Raw genomic sequence first — 21,021 nt, forward strand, 5'->3', positions numbered from 1 at the left:
GATACAGAAAATCTTTGAGTTCTATTCTGCTGTGAGGCAAGAAAAAGAGATGTGTTTTAAAACAGATAGTTGGTACAGTGGATAAAGAGAAGCCAGTTGGCTCTCAGGGTATGTGTTAAATCAGAAAGTTAGAGAAGGGAATTGGCTTAGGGTGTGTGTGCACAGTGGGAAGTACTAGCCTCCACAGCAGCTATTTTGTTACCTGACCTTTAGCTGCCTTCATATTCATCTGTCCCTGTTCTGCTACAGTGTCCTTGTAGAAGCATGTACAGGAGGAAATTCCAAATTGGAGCTGTAAAAGCTTTTTCCCATAGAAACCTTTGCCCCTTATGGTAAGGTGCTATATAATTCCTTTAACACGGTGCTTCAGCAAAACTGTGGTTCGTTAGACTCTTTTGGACTAACCTGGGTAATGTAAAAATCTCTTCAATAACATTGTTTTAACCAGAAAATAGATTATATGTCAAATAACCAACTTACACATCTGCCACTATGTGGGAATCAGATAATATATTTAAGGAAATACGTAGTCACTCTAAAATAGGTACGGTTGCCTTTCCCTTTCTGTATAGGGATGACTTGGTATTAGAGGCCATGGGAGAGTCCCCAGAGCTTTGCATAAATGCTGATAGGTACTTGAGGCACCTACACTGCACAATTCCAGAAGGACAGGGCCTGTTCTCGAGCATGCCCTTGGAGTATATACCTGTAAGAGTAGAAAGAAGATAAGCCATAGCTGAAGTGAGTCTTGAGCCTCTCCTAGTAGCGCTATGTTCTGTCTGGTATAGTAAGGACAACCAGAAGGAAGAATTCTGGTGTGAAATGTCTTTCTTTAACACATTCTGTAGTACAAGAGTTCAGTGTTGTTTTCTTTTTCAGGTTCGTTCTCTTCACTCAAGGCCTGTCTCTCTAGTTCCCTGAGATGTTTTCATGTGGGTGTGGTGTTGCCTGGTTCATATCCAGCCTTAGTTCATGAATCCTGAATCGTGCAGTGGTCTTGACCCACTGCAGTTCACAGCAGTTTCTTGTTGCTGTGATGCCATAGCCCTTAGAGGTTTATGCTGTTGGCTGTCAGTTAAGAGCTCTCCTCTGATTTCTCACCCCTTTGGGGATTTCCTAAATTGGTGGGGATGATTATACTGGCAGCCAGTAAGCTCAATAAGGAGAAGTTGGCAGTTTTGCTCTTCAAATTTAAGACTAACCATTCTCATCATGTTGGTTTTCATTTTGGTGTCAGGTTAATTTAATTTAAAAAGAAAGAAAATGACCATATGCTTAACACTTTTTAGTAATGCTTACATCACTTACTGTTTCAGGCAAGTAAATATAGTACTCATAGCAGGATGAATATGTTGTGGTAGAGAATTATAACCAAAAAGGTATGTGTTTAATGTGTGTACACATATCCTTTGAATATTAAGGGGATGATATATATATGCCCATCCTTAATACTCTACTAATATATTACTGGGCACTTGCAAAAAGACCTCCATGCCTTACCACTAACACTGTAAAGCCTCTCCCTTTTTTTTCAGGCTTGAATGTAGAAGTACGTAAAGGATTTTGACATGCATCATTGTTAATTCTATAGAATTATCCACTAAATAAAACTTTAATTAGTTTGGTTTCAGAAGCCTGAAAAACAATGATTTTAATTCCAGTTCCTTAATGGCACAAAAGCAGATTTTAATTCCAATTCCTTAATGGCACAAAAGCAGTTTATGTAATGGTAACTTGTTATATAAAGCATGAGAATTTGATGGCTGAATAGAACATTTTTGAGGTTAGCTGATATTTATTGCAGTATCAGTATTGACTTATCGAGGAAAAAAAGAGCAGAACTTTTCCATCATTGGGTTATTATTCTGATCATGTTGTGTATTATTTAATTTACTTGACTTGAGCTTATTGATACTTTTCTAAGTATTGAGTAGTTATTATGCTATAATTTTAAATTAACTTATATAACTTATAGTCTGAGATTTATTTTCACTTTACGTCAAATTTTTATTTCCAAATTCATCAAGTGAAAATGTTTTCTTTTTCTATAAAATGGGGACAGCAAAAATAAAGTACTTTTGGTGCTTTAACATTTGACCTGATTTAAAGGTGACACTGTAACTCAAGTTACATACTAGATTTTGTAAAGATTAGTCTTTTTTTTTTTTTTTAAATAAATTTATTTATTTATTTATTTTTGGCTGCATTGGGTCTTCGTTGCTGTGCGCAGGCTCTCTCCAGTTGCGGCGAGCGGGGGCCACTCTCCTTTGCAGTGCGCAGGCCTCTCACTGCCATGGCCTCTCTTGTTGCAGAGCACGGGCTCTAGGGCACTTGGGCTTCAGTCACTGTGACTCACAGGCTCTAGAGCGCAGGCTCAGTAGTTGCGGCTCATGGGCTTAGTTGCTCCGCTGCATGTGGCATCTTCCCAGACCAGGGCTCGAACCCATGTCCCCTGCATTGGCAGGCGGACTCTCAACCACTGCGCCACCAGGGAAGCCCAAGATTAGTCTTTTTATAGAGATTAGTCTCTATCCTTTTTTTGAAAGTATGATTTTTGAAAACAGGTTTATCAGTAACTGTTGATTTTTATTTGATCCTGCTGAATTTTTTGTCTGTTTAGGCAGCTAATCCAGGTTGTTTTCTGGAAGATTTTGTGAGGTGGTACTCACCCCGGGATTATATTGAAGAGGAAGTGATTGATGAAAAGGGCAACATGGTTCTGAAAGGAGAACTGAGCGCCCGAATGAAGATTCCAAGCAATATGTGGGTAGAAGCCTGGGAAACAGCTAAGCCAATTCCCACTAGAAGGCAAAGGAGACTCTTTGATGATACACGGGAAGCAGAAAAGGTAACTGACATTTGGGTACACTGCTAATTGTTGTTTCTAGTATTTTAAAAACTATGGTAGATATGAAAGCTTTGGACATACTTGAGAAGCAAAGCATTGAAATGTAATGAACCTTTTACATATTGAATATTCACATTTAAGGTTTTAGAACTGTTTACAGGTAGTCCAAAGAATAAGACATGCATATTTTACGTAGAATGTTTACCGTTGGACCATCTCACAGCATATGTCAAAAGCCTTAAGAAGGATCATGTCTTTTGACCTAGCAGTTCTACTGCCAAAAAAATGTATTAAAGGAATACTGAGAAATACATAAAGATCAGTGTTCAAGAATGATGTTCAGAAAGTTTCGTAGTGAAAAAGTAGATACAACCAACATTTCCAAAAATAAGGCTTCGTTTAATAAATTATGATATAATCATTTAGTAACTACTTTGCAATTATTAAAAATAAAATTTGGAGTTCTGGAGAATATTGGCAGCCACCTGATATCAAGTTGTCCCACATACCCTTCCACCCACCCAACTCCCAAAAAACCCCATGAAATTAAGTAGAGTACAGAAATCCATGCTGTCAGCATTACTACAGTTAGAGATTACCGTGATCTTTGAATTAACTAAGTAAGTAGAGAAATAAGCCAGATTCCAGTGGAGTTCCCACTGTTGTAAACCTGTGGGTGTAGAGAGTATGGACAGGGAGTCTTAAGAAGAAATGCTGAGGGATACAGAAGGCTTGAATGCAGCATAGTCACTCCAGAAAGATTGCTCCTAACACTAAGTGCCAAAATACTCAACACAGGTAGGACTTGAGAGTTAACAGCACTGGCTACAGGGAAGTGGCTTGACAGTAAGCAGGACCAGAAGTGGACACTCAGACTCTGCCTTAGGAAGAACCAGGTAGGTAAGTAGGAATGATATACCCCTTAGAGATAAAGCATTGATGGGAAAGAAGGAAACAAGGGGAAAATTAAGGATTCTGTAGGAATGAAAGAGAAATAAGACATATCAACCTCCCTCATCTCCCACCATCCATTAAAGAAATTATGCAGAAGAGGGCACTTTCGAACTGTGACATGACCAATAATAGTAAAGAGCAGACCACATCTATATAAAACTACTGTAAAAAACGGAAAGCACAAATTGGATCATTTCAGCTAATAAAAACATTTCCCAGAAAACTGACCACAAAGCAGAAGAAAATTGTAACATACCAGTCCAAACTGAATCAAATATTCTCAAACAAGCATGGGGGATATGAAAAATCATGTTTAATTAAAAATACTAAAAACAAAAGCACAAATGAATCCAAACCCCACAAAGAAATGAAACTACTGTTGATTTAACTCAGGATAGAAGTAGAAGAAAAAGACAACCATATCAAAACCAAAGACTAAATTACATGGCACCCACAGAAGAATAGGTTCATACTTAAATTTAATAAAAGGCACTGAGGAAAAGCAGCAAAATAGCCAAGAGAAAGAAAATGAGATAAAGGAGTAAAGGGACTGGGGAGAAAACAGTAAAAATGAAAGACAGGAAAAGTAGGAATAATACTCATTTTATCAGAGTCCTTGAAGCAGAAAAATCAAAGCACTAGAACAGAACTAATACTTAAAACTGCAATTTAAGAAAACTTTCTGGTAATGAAAGAAAACCCAAATTTACACATTGAAAGGGCTCACTGGGTGCAGGGTAAAATTGACTAGGAGTAGTGAACTCCAAATTATATCACTGTAATACTACTAGACCTTAAATATTTAAAAAACAAAAACAAAAAACTCAGACCCTGCAGGCAAAAACATGAAAATAATTTACAAGGGAAAGAGAATGAGAGAGTTGTCAGATTTCTCAACAGCAGAGCAGTGTGGAGCAGAGTTTTCAAGAAATATAAGCAAAAAATACACACTAAAGATTTTACATTCCACCAAGATGTCCAGGCAGTCAAGGCTATAAAAAATGTTTTCTCTGAGTTTTTGCCCATATAACTGTATACATGTGCCCTTCCTGAGGAGTCCACTACAGCTGCCCCTGTCTAGTAGAACTTCCTGCAGTGTTCAGAATGGTTATAGCTATGCTGTCCAAAATGGTAGCCCCTGGCCATATGTGGCTTTAATGAGCACTTGAAATGTGGCTCATATAACACAGGAACTGGATTTCTAAACGGCTGCATTTGGCTAGTGGCTCTGCCTTATTGAACAGTATAGTACAGGAGGATGAACTTACCCAACCACGAGATGACTAGGGAAACTTTGGCAAAGGGCTTATGGGTGAGAATTTCATTTACTTAATGTTAGAGCTAAGACTAAAACTAGATGGGGACATGGGTAGAAGAAGAATATGTAAAAACTGTATATTAGGGCAAAGTAGAGAGAATGCAGCTAAAAAAGTTGGGATGGAAAAAGAGAGAGAAGGAGGAAAGTAGAATGAAGTCATTGACTGTTACATAGATATAAGTGGTAAGCAAAGGATACCATTTAAAATTATCAGACCAGTTCATAAAATAGTTAAAGATATAAGGGAATTAAGGGCAGCATAAAAGGTTATTAATGCAAGGATATCTACTAGAATAAAAATATAAACCTTCCTAAGTACAATGGAAAAATTATTCAAAAGCAAAGAACACACACCAAATAGAGTAACACACATAATAAAAATCATATCACATGCAGAGTAATTACAGTATAAGATAGTCATATAAAACCCAACTCTCTGCTGTAAACAAGGTATTCTGTGATTCAGAAAGGCTACAAAGTAAACAATGGACAGAGATTTACCAGGTAAATGAAAACATTAAGAAAGCAGGAATTTTAATCCTGATGCCAAACAAAATAGAATTAAAGCAGAAAAGCATTAAATGAGATACACAGGGATGCTTTATAGTCTAAAAGTGATATTTCACAATGAGGATATACAGTTGTTAATGTTTATGTACTAGATAACACGGTAACCATTTGTATAAAACAGAAACCATGGGAGATGCAAAAAGAAATAGATCAAAACACACTAATAACAGGACTTTTAACACACTCTTTTTTTTTTTTAATTTTATTTATTTATTTATTTATTTTATCTATGGCTGTGTTGGGTCTTCGTTTCTGTGTGAGGGCTTTCTCTAGTTGTGGCAAGTGGGGGCCACTCCTCATTGCGGTGCGCAGGCCTCTCACTGTCGCGGCCTCTCTTGTTGTGGAGCACAGGCTCCAGACGCGCAGGCTCAGTAATTGTGGCTCACGGGCCTAGCTGCTCTGTGGCATGTGGGATCTTCCCAGACCAGGGCTCGAACCCGTGTCCCCTGCATTGGCAGGCAGACTCTCAACCACTGCGCCACCAGGGAAGCCCCTAACACACTCTTAATACAAGACAGGTAAACAAAACTAAGAAAATATCTAAACAAGATAATAAGGTTGATCTTTTAGATGTATCTCAAACACTATACCTTGATAATAGAAACTGTACTTTCTTTTCAAGCACACATGGAACATTCACAAAAACTGATAGTAGGGACTTCCCTGGTGGCGCAGTGGTTGAGAATCCACCTGCCAATGCAGCGGACATGGGTTCAAGCCCTGGTCCGGGAAGATACCACATGCCGCAGAGCAACTAAGCCCGTGCGCCACAACTACTGAGCCTGAGCTCTAGAGTCCACGAGCCACAACTACTGAGCCCGCGTGCCACAACTACTGAAGCCCGCGCACCTAGAGCCCATGCTCCGCAACAAGAGAAGCCACCTCAGTGAGAAGCCTATGCACCATAACAAAGAGTAGCCCCAGCTCACCGCAACTAGAGAAAGCCTGCGCGCAGCAACGAAGACCCAATGCAGCCAAAAAAAAAAAATTTATATTAAAAAAAAAAAACCAAAAAACTCATAGTATATTAGGGCACAAAGAAAACATCAGTGGGTTTCATAGTGGCAATAAGACCAATACTCTGATCTCTGCAATCAAAGTAGTAATTAAAAATTAAAAACCCTAGGCCTTCCAGCTGGAAATTTAAACAGCACTTAGGTGAAAGGGGAAATACAAAGAGGAACTATAGAATTCCTGAAAAATAATGATGATGAAAATACTGCATATCAGAGCCTATAGGATATATTTAAGAAGACATCAAAGGAAAATCCATAGCCCTAAATACCTACATCAAGAAAAAGCGAAAGAGGTGGCGCAGTGGTTAAGAATCCGCCTGCCAATGCAGGGGACAAGGGTTCAATCTCTGGTCCAGGAAGATCCCACATGCTGCGGAGCATGCCCATGTGCCACAACTACTGAGCCTGCGCTCTAGAGTCCACGAGCCACAACTACTGAAGCCCACGCACCTAGAGCCTGTGCTCCGCAACAAGAGAAGCCACCGCAATGAGAAGCCTGTACACCGCAACTAGAGAAAGCCCACGTGCAGCAACGAAGACCCAATGTAGCCAAAAATAAATAAACAAATAATAAATTTATTTTAAAAATCACTAAAAAAAGCAAAAGAATGAAAATTATTGGATTAATAAATTCCTAACTCAAAAACGTAGGAAAAGAACAACAGAGTAAAACCAGAAGAAGATTAAGGAAAGGCAGTCATAAAGATAAAAAGCAGATAACAGTGAGGTAGAGAACAGAAAAACAAATCAAATTAATAAATCTGATTTAAAAAAAAATCAAAGTAGATAAGCCGTTAGCTACCTTAATCACAAAAGAAAGGGAAGAGCATGCATATGCAAAATAAGAAATGATGGAAAGGGCAAATAACTATTGATTCAGAGGAAGTACTTTTTAAACATATTGAAAATTTGAAAACTGAGATGAAGTGGATGAATTCTTAGGAAAATGCAGTGTACTAAAACTGACCCCAGTAAAGACAGGAAGTATATATAAACAGATCAGTTTCCAAAGAAGAAATAGAGACAGTTACCAAGGAATAGCCCTGTAAAAAAGCACCAGGCCTAGATGGTTTCACAGGGGAATACAGCTAAATGCTGAGAGACCATGTAGTTCCAATGCTGCACAAATTGTTTCAATGCATAGTAATTGAAGGAAAATTTCCAGTCTTTTTATGAAGTAACTATAACAATGTACCTAAACCTGATGGAGACAGCATATAAAAAAAAAGTTACAGACCAGTAATAAGAAATTGAAAGCAAAAATGCTACCTGAGTGTGATTCCTGCACTTACTATTGCTGGTTATGAGGAAAGAGGTGAACGAATATGACACTTGTGAATAACTGCAAGTCGTTTATGATGATTGAAATGTCCCCTCCTTGCAGGGAGAGGGCAGAGGAAGCAGTGAACTACTAGTTAGGAAAATAACCTGGAGTAACCAGATGACTTACTTTTTTGTTTATTTGTTTAAAGCTAAAACAAGGATTCTGGATTTATTTTATCTCCTGTCTGGAGGAGTCACTGAAGAATTCTTAAGCGTTGAAGTGATGAAATTAGATTTTCAGTATTCAAGACCAATTTATGTAATTATTCAACAAATAATTTATGGTATCTGTCACGTATGAAGTACTGGGGGAGGCACTGGGCATCTAATGGTAAACAATGTAGAAGTTCCTTGACCTCACAAAGCTTAGAATTATAGGGGTGGGGGAGGTGAGGGAATGAGGGGAGAAAAAAACGACAAATAAAATAATTACAAATAAAAAAAAATGCTAAGTGAACAGACTCTATTACCACTTTAAGAAAATAACACATGTTGATTGAATGCAAGGATGATTATTTGGAACTCTATTTATACAGTATAATTGACTGGATTAACAAGTCTAAGTAGAAAATTGTATCATTATAAAGCAGAGGCATAGGAGCTAAAAAGAAAAAAACTTTGCAGATTATGTGGCAGTATACTGGAAAAAAAATCTAAAGAATCATTGTTAAAACTAATTCAAGGGCTTCCCTGGTGGCGCAGTGGTTGAGAATCTGCCTGCTAATGCAGGGAACACGGGTTCGAGCCCTGGTCTGGGAGGATCCCACATGCCGCGGAGCGGCTGGGCCCGTGAGCCACAATTACTGAGCCTGCGTGTCTGGAGCCTGTGCTCCGCAACAAGAGAGGCCGCGATAGTGAGAGGCCCGCGCACAGCGATGAAGAGTGGCCCCCCCTTGCCACAACTAGTGAAAGCCCTTGCACAGAAACGAAGACCCAGCATAGCCATAAATTAAAAATAAATAAATAAATAAAAATTAAAAAAAAAAAAGTTTAAAAAAAAAAAAACTAATTCAAGCGAAAGAATTCAGCAAGGTAGCAGGATATAAAGTTAATATACAACTAGTAGCACTCATGTACACAAATAATAGCCATTCTGAAGATGTAAATGTCATTATCTTTTCACTATAAGAAGAAAAAAAGCCATTAAAATACTTGGGAATAAACTTTAACAAGAAATCTTTGAAATCTGAATAAAGAAAACAAAACGCTCCTGAAAAACACAGTTGAACAAATAGAAAGATACCCCTTGTTCCTGTTTAGGAAGTCTCAATATCATTAAGGTCAGTTCTACCTAAATCAATTTATAAATTTAGTGCAATCCCAATAAAAACACTAAAAGGCTTTATTATGGAGCCAGACAAGTTGGTACTAAAGTTCATATGGAGAAATAAAAATGCAAGTTAGGACTCAGGGGTTTGGAGAGTAGACGTTAATGGATTTCTTTTTGGGGTGATGGAAATGTTATAAAATTGATTGTGGTTTTTGGTTGTACAACTCGGTAAATATACCTAAAACCATTGAATTGTACACTTTAAGTGGGTGAATTGTTGTTTAAAAAGCACATGCAGGAATAGCTAAGAACAGGTTGAAAAGAAAGAGCTATGGGGGAAGGGAGGGAAAGGGCGGCAACTAACCCAACCAGATTTTAAAGCACAGTACAAAGCCTCACTATTTAGATAATGTGATACTGGCGCATAAATAGACAGCTCAGTGAAACAGAATGGAAAGTCCGTAACTACATGTGGAAATCTAGTATATGATGAAGATGGCATCTCAGTCACTGGGGTATAGATGGCCTTTTTAATAAATGGTCTTGAGGTAACAGAATAACCTTTTGGAAAAAGATAAATTAGATCTCTCTCATATACCATAGACAAGAATGGACTGAAGATGAAGCTGTAGGAGCATTAGAAGAAAACATGGGTGAATTCCTCCATAACCTGAATATAGAGAAAGGAGTCAAAACCCAGATGCAGTTAAAAATATGATTGATAGCAACTCTTGCATGACAAAAAGAAAAGTAAATTCAAAAGACAAATGATAAACTGAGAGAAATACTTGTAAACTGGGAGAATATGTATTGCAGATAAAGGGCCAAAATACTATAGGAAAATGGTCAGGAGATATGAGTAGAGAACTCACCATGAAAAGGATAATTACCCGTAAACCTATCAAAAGATGTTCAACTTCATTCATAATAAGAGAAATGCAAATTAAAACTGTACTGAGATAACCATTTCTCACAATCAGATTGGCAAAAATTCAAAAGCTTGATAAATACTCAGTGAGGCCATGAGGCACCAGGCCCTCTCATACAGTACTGGTAAGAGGCTAGATGGTACAAGCCCCTGTGGAGGGGAATTTGGCAGTATTTAACAAAATTTACATATGCATTTACCCTTTCACCTATAAGCAATCCCATTTCTAGGAATTTACCCTAATATTTTCAACAGAACAAAAATACAGATGCATTAAGTTATTCATTGCTGCATTACTTGTAATTACAAAATACTGGAAACTATCTACATGCCCAAACTTAGGAGCTTTGTGGAATAAACTGTGGTTCATGTACATAACTGAGTACTATGTAGCAGTTTAAAAGAAAAAAAAAATGAGAAAAACCTTTATTAACTGATAGAAACCAGTTTCTAGGATATGTGTGTTTTTTTTTTTAATTTTTATTTATTTATTTATTTTTGGCTGTGTTGGGTCTTCGTTTCTGTGCGAGGGCTTTCTCTAGTTGCGGCAAGCGGGGGCCACTCTTCATCGCGGTGCGCGGGCCTCTCACTATCGCGGCCTCTCTTGTTGCGGAGCACAGGCTCCAGACGCGCAGGCTCAGTAATTGTGGCTCACGGGCCTAGTTGCTCCGCGGCATGTGGGATCTTCCGGGACCAGGGCTCGAACCCGCGTCCCCTGCATTGGCAGGCAGATTCTCAACCACTGCGCCACCAGGGAAGCCCTAGGATATGTTTTTAAGAGAGAAGTATAAAAGTGTATAAAAGTAAAGTATAAGAGTATAAAGGAGTATAGTAAAGAAAAGTATAAAAGAGTATAAAAGTATAAAAGAGTATAGCTTCATTTTGTGTTTAAAAAAACGGGGGGGGGCAATTAAGAAAACATATATCTATTTATGTTTACAAAAAGAAACTCAGTAAGGATAAACCAGAAAACACTGAAATTAGTTGCCCAGAATGGTTGGGAGGGGGAGGGAAAGATAGAGTGTAAGGAATATGGGAGGGGGGTGACACTTAGAAAAGAGTGTGCTTTCTGTATATATTTGACTCTGGAAAAATGTAATGGTCTACATTCAAAACTTAAGAAGAATAGAAAGAGGGGAAATAACCTGAGACTGAAAGCAAGCTGAGGTAAACTAGCTGTATTTCAAACGAATAACATCTACACTGAAAAGGGGGATGGAGTGGGAGGAAAAATCTAATTCGGGTAATTTATGGACAAAAGATATGTTTGACTGTATACCCTCAGGTGTGGTGGGTGGCGGGAGACCACAGGAAACAAATCTTAAACTCGTACTTTCTAGGTTTGTTTTTTATAGTGATATGGGTAAGCAGTTCTGAAACTTGTAGATGGATTATTGTTTGAGCAAATGAGTAATTTGGTATTGTTGGGAGCCAGAATTCTCATTGTGGAAGTGAGATGCAAACATGGAATTGAGGAAGGCAAAGAAGACCCAGTGGCAGTGATTGGAATTGGAGGTATTGGTGTGGACGCATAGGTTTCTAAAATACGGATAGGTATGTGGGTATGTACATATGTATATATATAAGCATACATTTCCTAGCTCGATTCTGTAGGGATCTAGAAGCAGTGACATCCTGGTAGCAGTGAGCACATATATTTTGATTTCTAGAACATTCCTTATGAAAAGGAACCATGCTTTCTTCAGAGAAATGGCTGATTTCAGGATTGGGGCAGGGAAGGTGTAAGATGTATGGAAGATCATGTGTTGCCAGAAAATAAGGAAGTGATTTTTAAAAAGATGGGGGCATTTCGTAAGTAGCTAGGTTGAAGGGGCTCTTACTGGCCAAATCTGGACGATTTGAGTGCCAGATAAGGACATAATGAATTATAAACCATTGGATAGAAATCATAACCCATGGGTCCACATTGATAATATGTAGATAAATAAAGAAATGGGAGAGAAGGGAGGGCATTTCAGCACAAAGATGAATGATAAATATAGAGGATACGTTGGAGTTGGAAACTTCATTTTACAACCATATTTATAGTAACTGGTTCAGGTAAGAATCATCAATGGATATTAAGTCTAGGTGGAAATTTGGGTGAAGAGTGTCATACTTGCATGGTTTTAAAGTGGCTCTTTACAGATTATACTTCTGAATTGCAAGGGAATAAATAATAAGTATGCACTGGAGAAATGGGACGATACCTTGACTGAATGATCAAAATGAATATCACCAATAAGGGGCAGATTGTCTGCATTGAGATGTGATAATCTGAAGGGTCCAACATCACTTATGTACTGTTTGGTCCAAGAGTGCATAATCTGCATCTAATAATGAGGAAACATTAGAGAAACCCCAAATGAGAAACACTCTGTTTTAAAAAGAGCTAAAAAAAAAATTACAACTGTGGGAGAAGATTAAAGGAACATAGGAACCAACTGAAAGATTACCCAATGGCCAACACTGGAACAATTTGAGCAATAATAAAATAGTATTGGATTATAATCAAAATATAAATATCCTTGAGTCTCGAGCGATATAAAGAAATCATGGAATAAGTTGGAGAGGAGAGACCAATCTCCCGTGCAGAAGAACTCTAAGTCAACTCTGCCATCAAGGAAGTGGAGCACACCTCTGCACTCCACAAGTGTGGGCTGTGCACCGTGACTTCCCTCTGTAGCACAGTGTGCAGCGGAGGGGAAACGAGTAGCTCTACAGTGCAGACACCTGTCAAACGCCACCGTAGCCAGCTGAGCAAGGGTGACGACAGGGATAGGAAGTCACAGCTTGATATGATACGATGAAAATGGCACTCTGCCTCTTTGGTCTTCCTCCCCAAAACATATAACCGCAGTTATCAGAAAAATGGCAAATAAGTCATAATTGAGGGACTTCTTACAAAATACCAGACTAGAATTCCTCAAAGCTGTCTAAGGCCAGTAAAAACAAGAAAGTCTGAGAAACTGTCACATCCAAGGGGAGCCTAGAAACATTACTACTAAATATAATGTGATATCCTGGATGGGATCCTGGAATAGGAAAGGGACATTAGATAAAAACTAGGGAAACTTTGTATACAAATATTGAGAGCCTCATTATTCATAATAGCCCCAAAGTGAAACTAATCCAAATGTCTATTAACTGATGAATAGATAAGCAAAATGTTGTATATCCATACAATGGAATATTACTCAGCCATAAAAATGAATGGAGTTCTGATATATGTTGTAACACGGATGAACCTTGAAAGCATTATGCTAAGTGAAAGAAGCCAGAAACAGAAGGCCACATATTACATGGTTCCATTTACATGGATTATCCAGAATAGGCTAGTCCACGGTGAAGGAAAGTTAGTTTAGTAGTTGCTGGGGGATTGGGGGTAGTGACTGCTTTTGGCCACTGGGTTTCTTTTTGGGGTAATGAAAATGTTCTGGACTTAGATAGTGGTGATTGTTGCATAACCTTGCAAATATGCTAAAAACCACTGAAATGTACATTTTAAAGCGGTGAATTTTATGGTATGTAAATTATAGCTCAGTTTCTTAAAACTAAGGGAACAGGAATAAAGTACGGAATTTAGTTCACCAGAAAAGGGAGGATGACTATACTCAAAACGTCAGTGTTACAAAAGACAGACTGGGAAACTTCCAGATGCATTGAGATTAAAGAGGTGTGATGACTAAAGCCAATGCATGACCCTTAACTGGCTCCCGTGTGGTGGTGGGAAAAGGTTATAAAAGACATTATTCAGTCAATTGACAAAGTTGTACTAAGGATACTAGCTTAGATTAAAAGTATTTAATCAGTGTTAATTTAGTTTAATTACGTTCTTAATTTTAGGAAATACAGATATTTGGAGATAAAGGGACATCGTATATGGAACTTGATCTCAGATTATTCAGAAAAAATGTATGTGTGTATATATTGTATGCACCTACACAGGAGGAGAGATACATGTAATAAAAGAGATGAGGTAAAAGGTTAGCAAATCAATGTAGGCAAAGGGTGTACAAATATTTTGTATTCTTGGAAATTTGTTTTTCTGTAAGTTAAGGAAAACAGCATTTGGAATAGTGTTAACAAGGATGTTCAACAGTGGGAACTCGTTACTCTATATAAGAATGTAAATCTGTTCAAATACTTGGTAAAATAATTTGGAATATGACTTCAGTATTTGAAAAATAATAATTTGGCATTGTCTATTTTTAGATAGATAGCCTGAAGAAATTCCTCTACATGTGCACCACAAACATATGAAATAATGTGACAGGAACATTATTTTAATAGCCAAAAAATGGGGGGGCATTTTAATACACCAGTGAAAATGAATAGACTATAGCATGTATCATATCAATATTAACATCTATGCATCTCAGAAACAATGCTGAATGAAAAACACTTCACTGAGGAACATAACCAGAAACAATCCATTTATACGAAGAATTAAAACCAGACAAAACTAAGCAACACATTGTTTAGGGCTATGTACATATGTGAGACAGCTATGAAGAAAAACGAAAGAATGATTAGTAGTTTCTTGAGGGTTGGAGTGCGTGAGGGAGGGAGTCTTGATCAGGGAGGGCACAAGGGGGACTTGGAAAGTACTGGTGATCTGTTTCTTAAGCTCGTTGGTGTATAAACGAGTGTTTGTGTTTTCTGTATTTATAAAATACTCTGGTATGTGTATTTTTAAAAAGTTTTTTAATTTTAAAAACATTTCAAAATGCAAAACCCTCCAAGGCAAATAATTTTAAATCATCAATCATTAAATGAGCAAAGCAAGTTACGAAATTGTGTATGAGTTTTTGTTAAGAAATTGCATATGCATCTGTATCTTTGTGTTTATAGAAGTAAGTCTGAGAAGAAAAACACAAAACTGTGTTGTTCCTTAGGAAGTAGGATTTCTAGAGAACTTTTGCATTATACTTCTTTGCATTTACTTATGTACTTTTGAGATCTGTGAGCATTTATCAGCCAGGCTCACATTTTGAGATTATATTTCTTTTGTCTTTACTGCTGTTGAATAAGGAGCTTAAAGGTAGGGTCCAAGTGTTATATATACTTTTCTGTGTGTTTTTTTAATTAGAAAAATAATAAAACAATTTCCATTTTGGAAAAAATAATAAAACCAAAAAATTTAGAGGAAGGTCACTAGCGATGTTTAGAAATCTTAACTGAGGAATGCAGGTTACAAAACAGTATTTTACATACTTAATATTAGTTCACTTAATATATTATGTATATTCAAAATCTTAAAAAATCCTGGAATGAAAATGCTCCACCACTAACAATTATTCTTCTAGGTGGTATAACTTGCAGGTGGTTTTAATTTTCTTTGTATTTTCCTAATTTGCATGTATTACATATGGAAGTAGGAAAAAAAATTATGAGAGTATTCACCATTATTAAGGACTGAAGTTCTTAGATGTTTTCAGTAACATTATTCTTACCTTTGGGAGTAGTAGCTACTTACCTGAATGAGCAGCGGTAGGTACTAAGAGAAGAGAGCTCATCTCTGCCCTTGTTACAGATGTCAGTTCAGTGGTACTCTTTTATCGGGTTGGCCAAAAAGTGCCTTCGGTTTATCTTTTTGAGCAAAGAACTGTTCCAGGTGCCTTTTACAGTCTTCCAGGGAATTGAAATTTTTTCCATTAAGAGAATTTTGTAAAGACCGAAATAAATGGAAATCCGAAGGTGCAATGTCTAGTGAATACAACGGATGAATCAGAACTTCCCAGCCAAGCTGTAACTGTTTTTGCCTCGTCATCAAAGAAACATGTGGTCTTGCATTATCCTCATGGAAGATTATGCATTTACTGTTGACTAATTCTGGATGCTTTTCACTGAGTGCTGCTTTCAGTTGGTCTGATTGGGAGCAGTACTTGTTGGAATTAATCATTTGGTTTTCTGGAAGGAGCTCATAATAGAGGACTCCCTTCCAGTCCCACCATATACACAACATCACCTTCTTTGCATGAAGACCAGCCTTTATTGTGGTTGGTGGTGGTTCATTTCACTTGCCCCACGATCTCTTCCATTCCACATTGTTGTATTGTTTCATTGCCTATTGCAGTCTGTTTTAAAAATGGAACATTTGGGACTTCCCTGGTGGTGCAGTGGTTAAGAATCCGCCTGCCAATGCAGGGGACACGGGTTTGAGCCCTGGTCTGGGAAGATCCCACATGCCACGGAGCAACCAAGCCCTTGCGCCACGACTACTGAGCCTGCGCTTGAGCCCACAAGCCACAACTACTGAGCCGATGTGCCACAACTACTGAAGCCCACACACCTAGAGCCCGTGCACTGCAACAAAGAGTAGCTCCCGCTTGCTGCAACTAGAGAAAGCCCGTGTGCAGCAACGAAGACCCAATGCAGCCATAAATAAATAAAAACAAATAATAAATAAAAAATAAAATAAACAAACAAAATAAATAAACAAAAAAACCCCGGAACGTTTTCATTACGTTTAAGTAGAGAATTGCATGCAGAAATATGGTCAAGGTTTTGTTCGCTTAACTTACGTGGAACCCAAACATCACATAACCAAGCTGGTGCAAATTTTCAATGCTCGATTTGGATGTTTTGAGTATGTCATCTATCTCCTGCGTGGTATAACGTTGATTGTTCTCAATGTCTCAGTTTGATCCCTATCAACTTCAACTGGTCTTCCTGACCGTGGAGCATCATCCAGCAAGAAATCTCCAGCACGAAACTTCTCAAACCACTTTTGACGTGTTTGATCGGTCACAGCACCTTCTCCATACACGGCACAAATCTTTTTTTTGCATTTCAGTTGCGTTTTTACCTTTCTTGAAATAATAAAGCATAATATGCCGAAAATGTTGCTTTTTTTCTTCCATCTTCAATATTAAAATGGCTACACAAAAATTCACCAATTTTGCTAAGTCTTTTTTTAAATGCATACTGATATGACAGCTGTCACATACAGTCTAACAAAATTGTTTCGAATGAAGTTAAAGGCAAGTAAGTGCTGCTAGAGCCATCTCACGGAAAAAAGTGAACAAACCTTTTGGCCAACCCAATAAATGGCTGCTTTATTCTTTGACAACTGCATTGATCACTTATCTAACTTCATGTCTCCTTCAGGTGCTGCACTATCTGGCAGTACAGAAACCTGCAGACCTTGCTAGGCACCTGCTACCTTGTGTAATTCATGCAGCCATACTCAAGGTAAAGGAAGAAGGTAAATGTCTTATTTGATTAGTCATTAGTTCATTTCCAAAATAAAAGTAGATTTTGCCTAACTTATCTAATGATGGCTTTGATCTTTTTAAAAATAGAAAGTCTGGAAAACATTTCTTCAGTTAAGAAGATTATAAAGCAAATAATATCTCATTCCAGTAAAGTTTTGCACTTCCCCAATCCAGAAGACAAGAAATTGGAAGTAAGTCTGATCTTTCCAAGTGTTCTCCCCCCAGTTGGCAATAATTATTTTAAAAGATACATTTTTAAAAGGCTTTGCTTTTTTTTTTTTTTTTTTTTTTTTGCTGTCTTCCAACGTATGTCTCTCCCCTTTTGCACTGTTAGGAAATCATCCATCAAATTACGAATGTAGAAGCTATAATTGCTAGAGCCCGCTCACTGAAAGCCAAGTTTGGAACTGAGAAATGTGAACAAGAGGAGGAAAAGGAAGATCTTGAAAGGTAATTGCTATCTGATTAACTCATTTTTATCTGCAATAGGAAAAGCCACCACTCTCTTCAGAAAATTTTTGTAAAATACTGAGATTCTTTTGTAGTGTTCCTCTATTTTTTGTAACAAGCATTGGCTAGAGACAGAGAAATATTTGTTTATCATAGGATTTGACCTCTCCTGTATCTCTGAGTATTTGCCACGTGTTTTCATTCCTCCCACTTTTAGAACGAAGGCTTCCAGGTCTCTCTTTCTAGGAGTGTCCTTGTTTGCTCTTGGCGTAGTTGCCTGTGGAGGAACTGGCTGTTCACTCTTTGTTACTTGCAGGGCCCCAGAGCTTTGCTTTCCACTCTCACTGTCCCTTAACTACAGGCAGAGGTGTTCTGAAACTATTTCTGCTGAATATTCCTAGTTTTTACACAAGATTTACTAAAGAGTTACTAAATCTTCTAAACAAGATTTGTGATAGCAAATGTGCGTGTCCTCTGTGCTTTGTGAATGTGTTTTGAAAGAGTGACCAGATGGCGTCTCCATGATGAGGCAAATGATTGGGTCAGTCTTTTCCTCCTTCCAAGATTTGGACCATTTCGAAGGGAGCCTGTCAGTGTGGGTCCCTGTCCTTTTTTGCCTGTGGTACTTGAAAGGACGATGTTGTTTCAATAGGTGATAAAGTGTTTCCAAATTAGCTACTTGAGCAGCTTGAATTTGTTATAACTAAAATTTTCATCAGTCTTTCCATGAGAAATGGCATTATTGATGCTAAATAATTAATATTATATGACAAGGCATTTGCTATAGCTTTTAACAAGTTCTTGTTTGAATATCATATCTTTTGTTGAAATTTTCGCCCAGCCTTCTTTGCCCTTGAAAATTCCTTCCTCTTAAATGAGAAGAATATGCTCTAATCACAGGAATTGTTTCTAGAATAGCAGTATGAGTTAGTGAGCAGGTGGTGCAGAGTTGGTGGCTCTGTGCCTTCGACTCTCTTAGCTCCACCATACGTGTCTGTGATATACTTGGAAGTAGAGTGTTTCCAGCACATAACGGCACAGTTTACAATTGAGACTTTGCCCAGCAAAACATATATTTTAAGCGCATGCACACATACACACACACACTCACACTCATACACCTTAAAAGAACAAAAATGAGAAATAAGGACCATTGCTTTGCTGTATAAATTAAACGTGGTTTTTGTTGTTAAAAACATTAAGAAAAATCTTTAATTTAGTGTAGCATCTTCTGTAGTCTGAAAGAAATAGACTGAATATTTTTTCTTACACTTTGACAGAGATGGGCTTTTAAAAAAATTTACAAAAACAGTTGAAAGGCAGTAAGATCGTCATTTGAGTCGATTTTAATTCCAAATGTCGATCTGTCCTGTTAAAAAATTTCCACTCCAGCCTTGGTGTAGGGTTCGCCAGTATCATTTTGATGGTTTGTCCCCGAAATGAATCAGGGAGGATTGACCCAGTGTGAACTGAGCAGCTCGTTTTCTATCCTTTCATTACCTCTCTCTTCCAGGTTTGTGAGTTGCCTTTTGGAGCAACCTGAGGTGTTAGTTGTCGGTGCAGGAAGAGGACACGCTGGCAGGATCATTCACAAGCTGTTTGTGAACGCTCAGAGGGTATGTGACATTCCTTATTGACTGTGTCATGATCTCTCCAGGCCTCTGCTCAGTAAGGTACTGTTTTGATTCCCACACATGGCCGATTCTACAGCTGTTAATAACAGCATTGGATTCGAACACTGAAGAAATAATGACTCTCAACAGTAACTTTTTAGTCTTTGAAATCCATCTGCTTTCTTACATGTTTAAATAAAATGATAAGTTTATTTTAGTACCTAAATTTCAGAAGTTAAAATGGCCTGAAATTCCTTGTTAACGAACCTGATAGGGACTTGTTTAGCAATGGCCAGTGCTGTGCTGTGGAAAAAATGTTTACTACTTTCAAATTAGAGTTTAGTTTTACCAGTTTTAAACTCCATGTACTGCAGTGGATTCACAACTTAGCTTGGAGTTAGTAAATCTAACTGTTCTTATAACGGTGAAGAGATCTAACTTCAGAGGGTTCCTAAGAAGGAAGAGCAAGATTCAGATTTTTAGGACTATGGAAAACAGTCTTCAGCACAGAAAGAAAGCTCAGTTTCAAAACTTTCCTTTGTCATTACCTCTACTGATAAAAGTTTTAAAAATCGTATAGTACCTCTGACATTCTAAAAATGTTAAGATTTGGATTTTTATGAGGATGGTATTAGTTATACTCTGGGTTGATTCTCTCTGTACTGATCTTGTTTACTGCTTAAGAGGCGCTGGTATTCCGTAGGTGATTCTCACATCAGGACTCATTAATATTAAAGATTCTGATAAAAGTATTTTGAAGTGTACTAAATACAGGGTGCCCCTTATGTAGCACTGTGGTGACACTAGAATGGCCCAGTTTTGAAGGTATAATTCTCACAGTCAAATGAGAAAAAGAATTTTCATGGGTTTACACATGGAATAAAAACTTCATAATCTCCTTTGAGTCGGTCTGGAGTGCATCGAATATATGAATTTGAATTTGAATATATTGAATTTGAATATATTCAAAATCATAGCCAAATATACTGATAGGAATTTTAGCAAGAACTAAAACCTGAGATTATTTATGGGGTGGCCCCCTAAATTTAAGGATTTCAAGTTAAAAACCAAGTATTTCCTTATAAATTAAAGTTCTAGAAAATAGATGCTTACTTTGATTTATTTTGTTTTTCTCTCTGGCATGAAACCAGAACCAAGTCTGTTTTCACGTCCTATGATATATTTGCCAGTTTACTAGCCAGCGCTTATAAGCACATTTCCTTGTTAACACCAATATGAATTTTCCTCATACTGCAAAAATTCTTTCCTCAATTTTTAAAACCTGTGTGTTAAGAGGATTTAAAATCTGAAGTATTTATAAAATATTTTTAATGCTGAGAGTAGAACACTATCATTGTTCTAAATACGTAAGCAAAATTATTTTCCCCAATATGGAAATAACCTTTTTCCCTGAGACTGTAAGTAAAGTCTTACTGTAAAAATTTGGATAATACAGATAATTATAATGAAAAATTAATGACACTGAAAAATGAATCATATTAATCTCACTA

At 37.5% G+C, this 21,021-nt stretch overlaps 1 protein-coding gene across 2 annotated transcripts in view; it reads left to right on the plus strand.

Annotated features, from left to right (window-relative positions):
* RAB3GAP1 (RAB3 GTPase activating protein catalytic subunit 1) overlaps window positions 1-21,021 on the plus strand; it is a 123,812-nt gene that overhangs the window by 99,161 nt on the left and 3,630 nt on the right. For both annotated transcript variants that reach the window (XM_036858080.1, XM_036858081.1), the window contains exons 19-23: window positions 2,621-2,848; window positions 17,341-17,437; window positions 17,535-17,638; window positions 17,782-17,897; window positions 19,411-19,513. In XM_036858080.1, coding sequence (XP_036713975.1) covers window positions 2,621-2,848; window positions 17,341-17,437; window positions 17,535-17,638; window positions 17,782-17,897; window positions 19,411-19,513 — 648 coding nt within the window. The remainder of the gene's footprint in view (window positions 1-2,620; window positions 2,849-17,340; window positions 17,438-17,534; window positions 17,639-17,781; window positions 17,898-19,410; window positions 19,514-21,021) is intronic.

This window comes from Balaenoptera musculus, chromosome 7 (assembly GCF_009873245.2).
Source record: "Balaenoptera musculus isolate JJ_BM4_2016_0621 chromosome 7, mBalMus1.pri.v3, whole genome shotgun sequence".
Taxonomy (NCBI): Eukaryota; Metazoa; Chordata; class Mammalia; order Artiodactyla; family Balaenopteridae; genus Balaenoptera; species Balaenoptera musculus.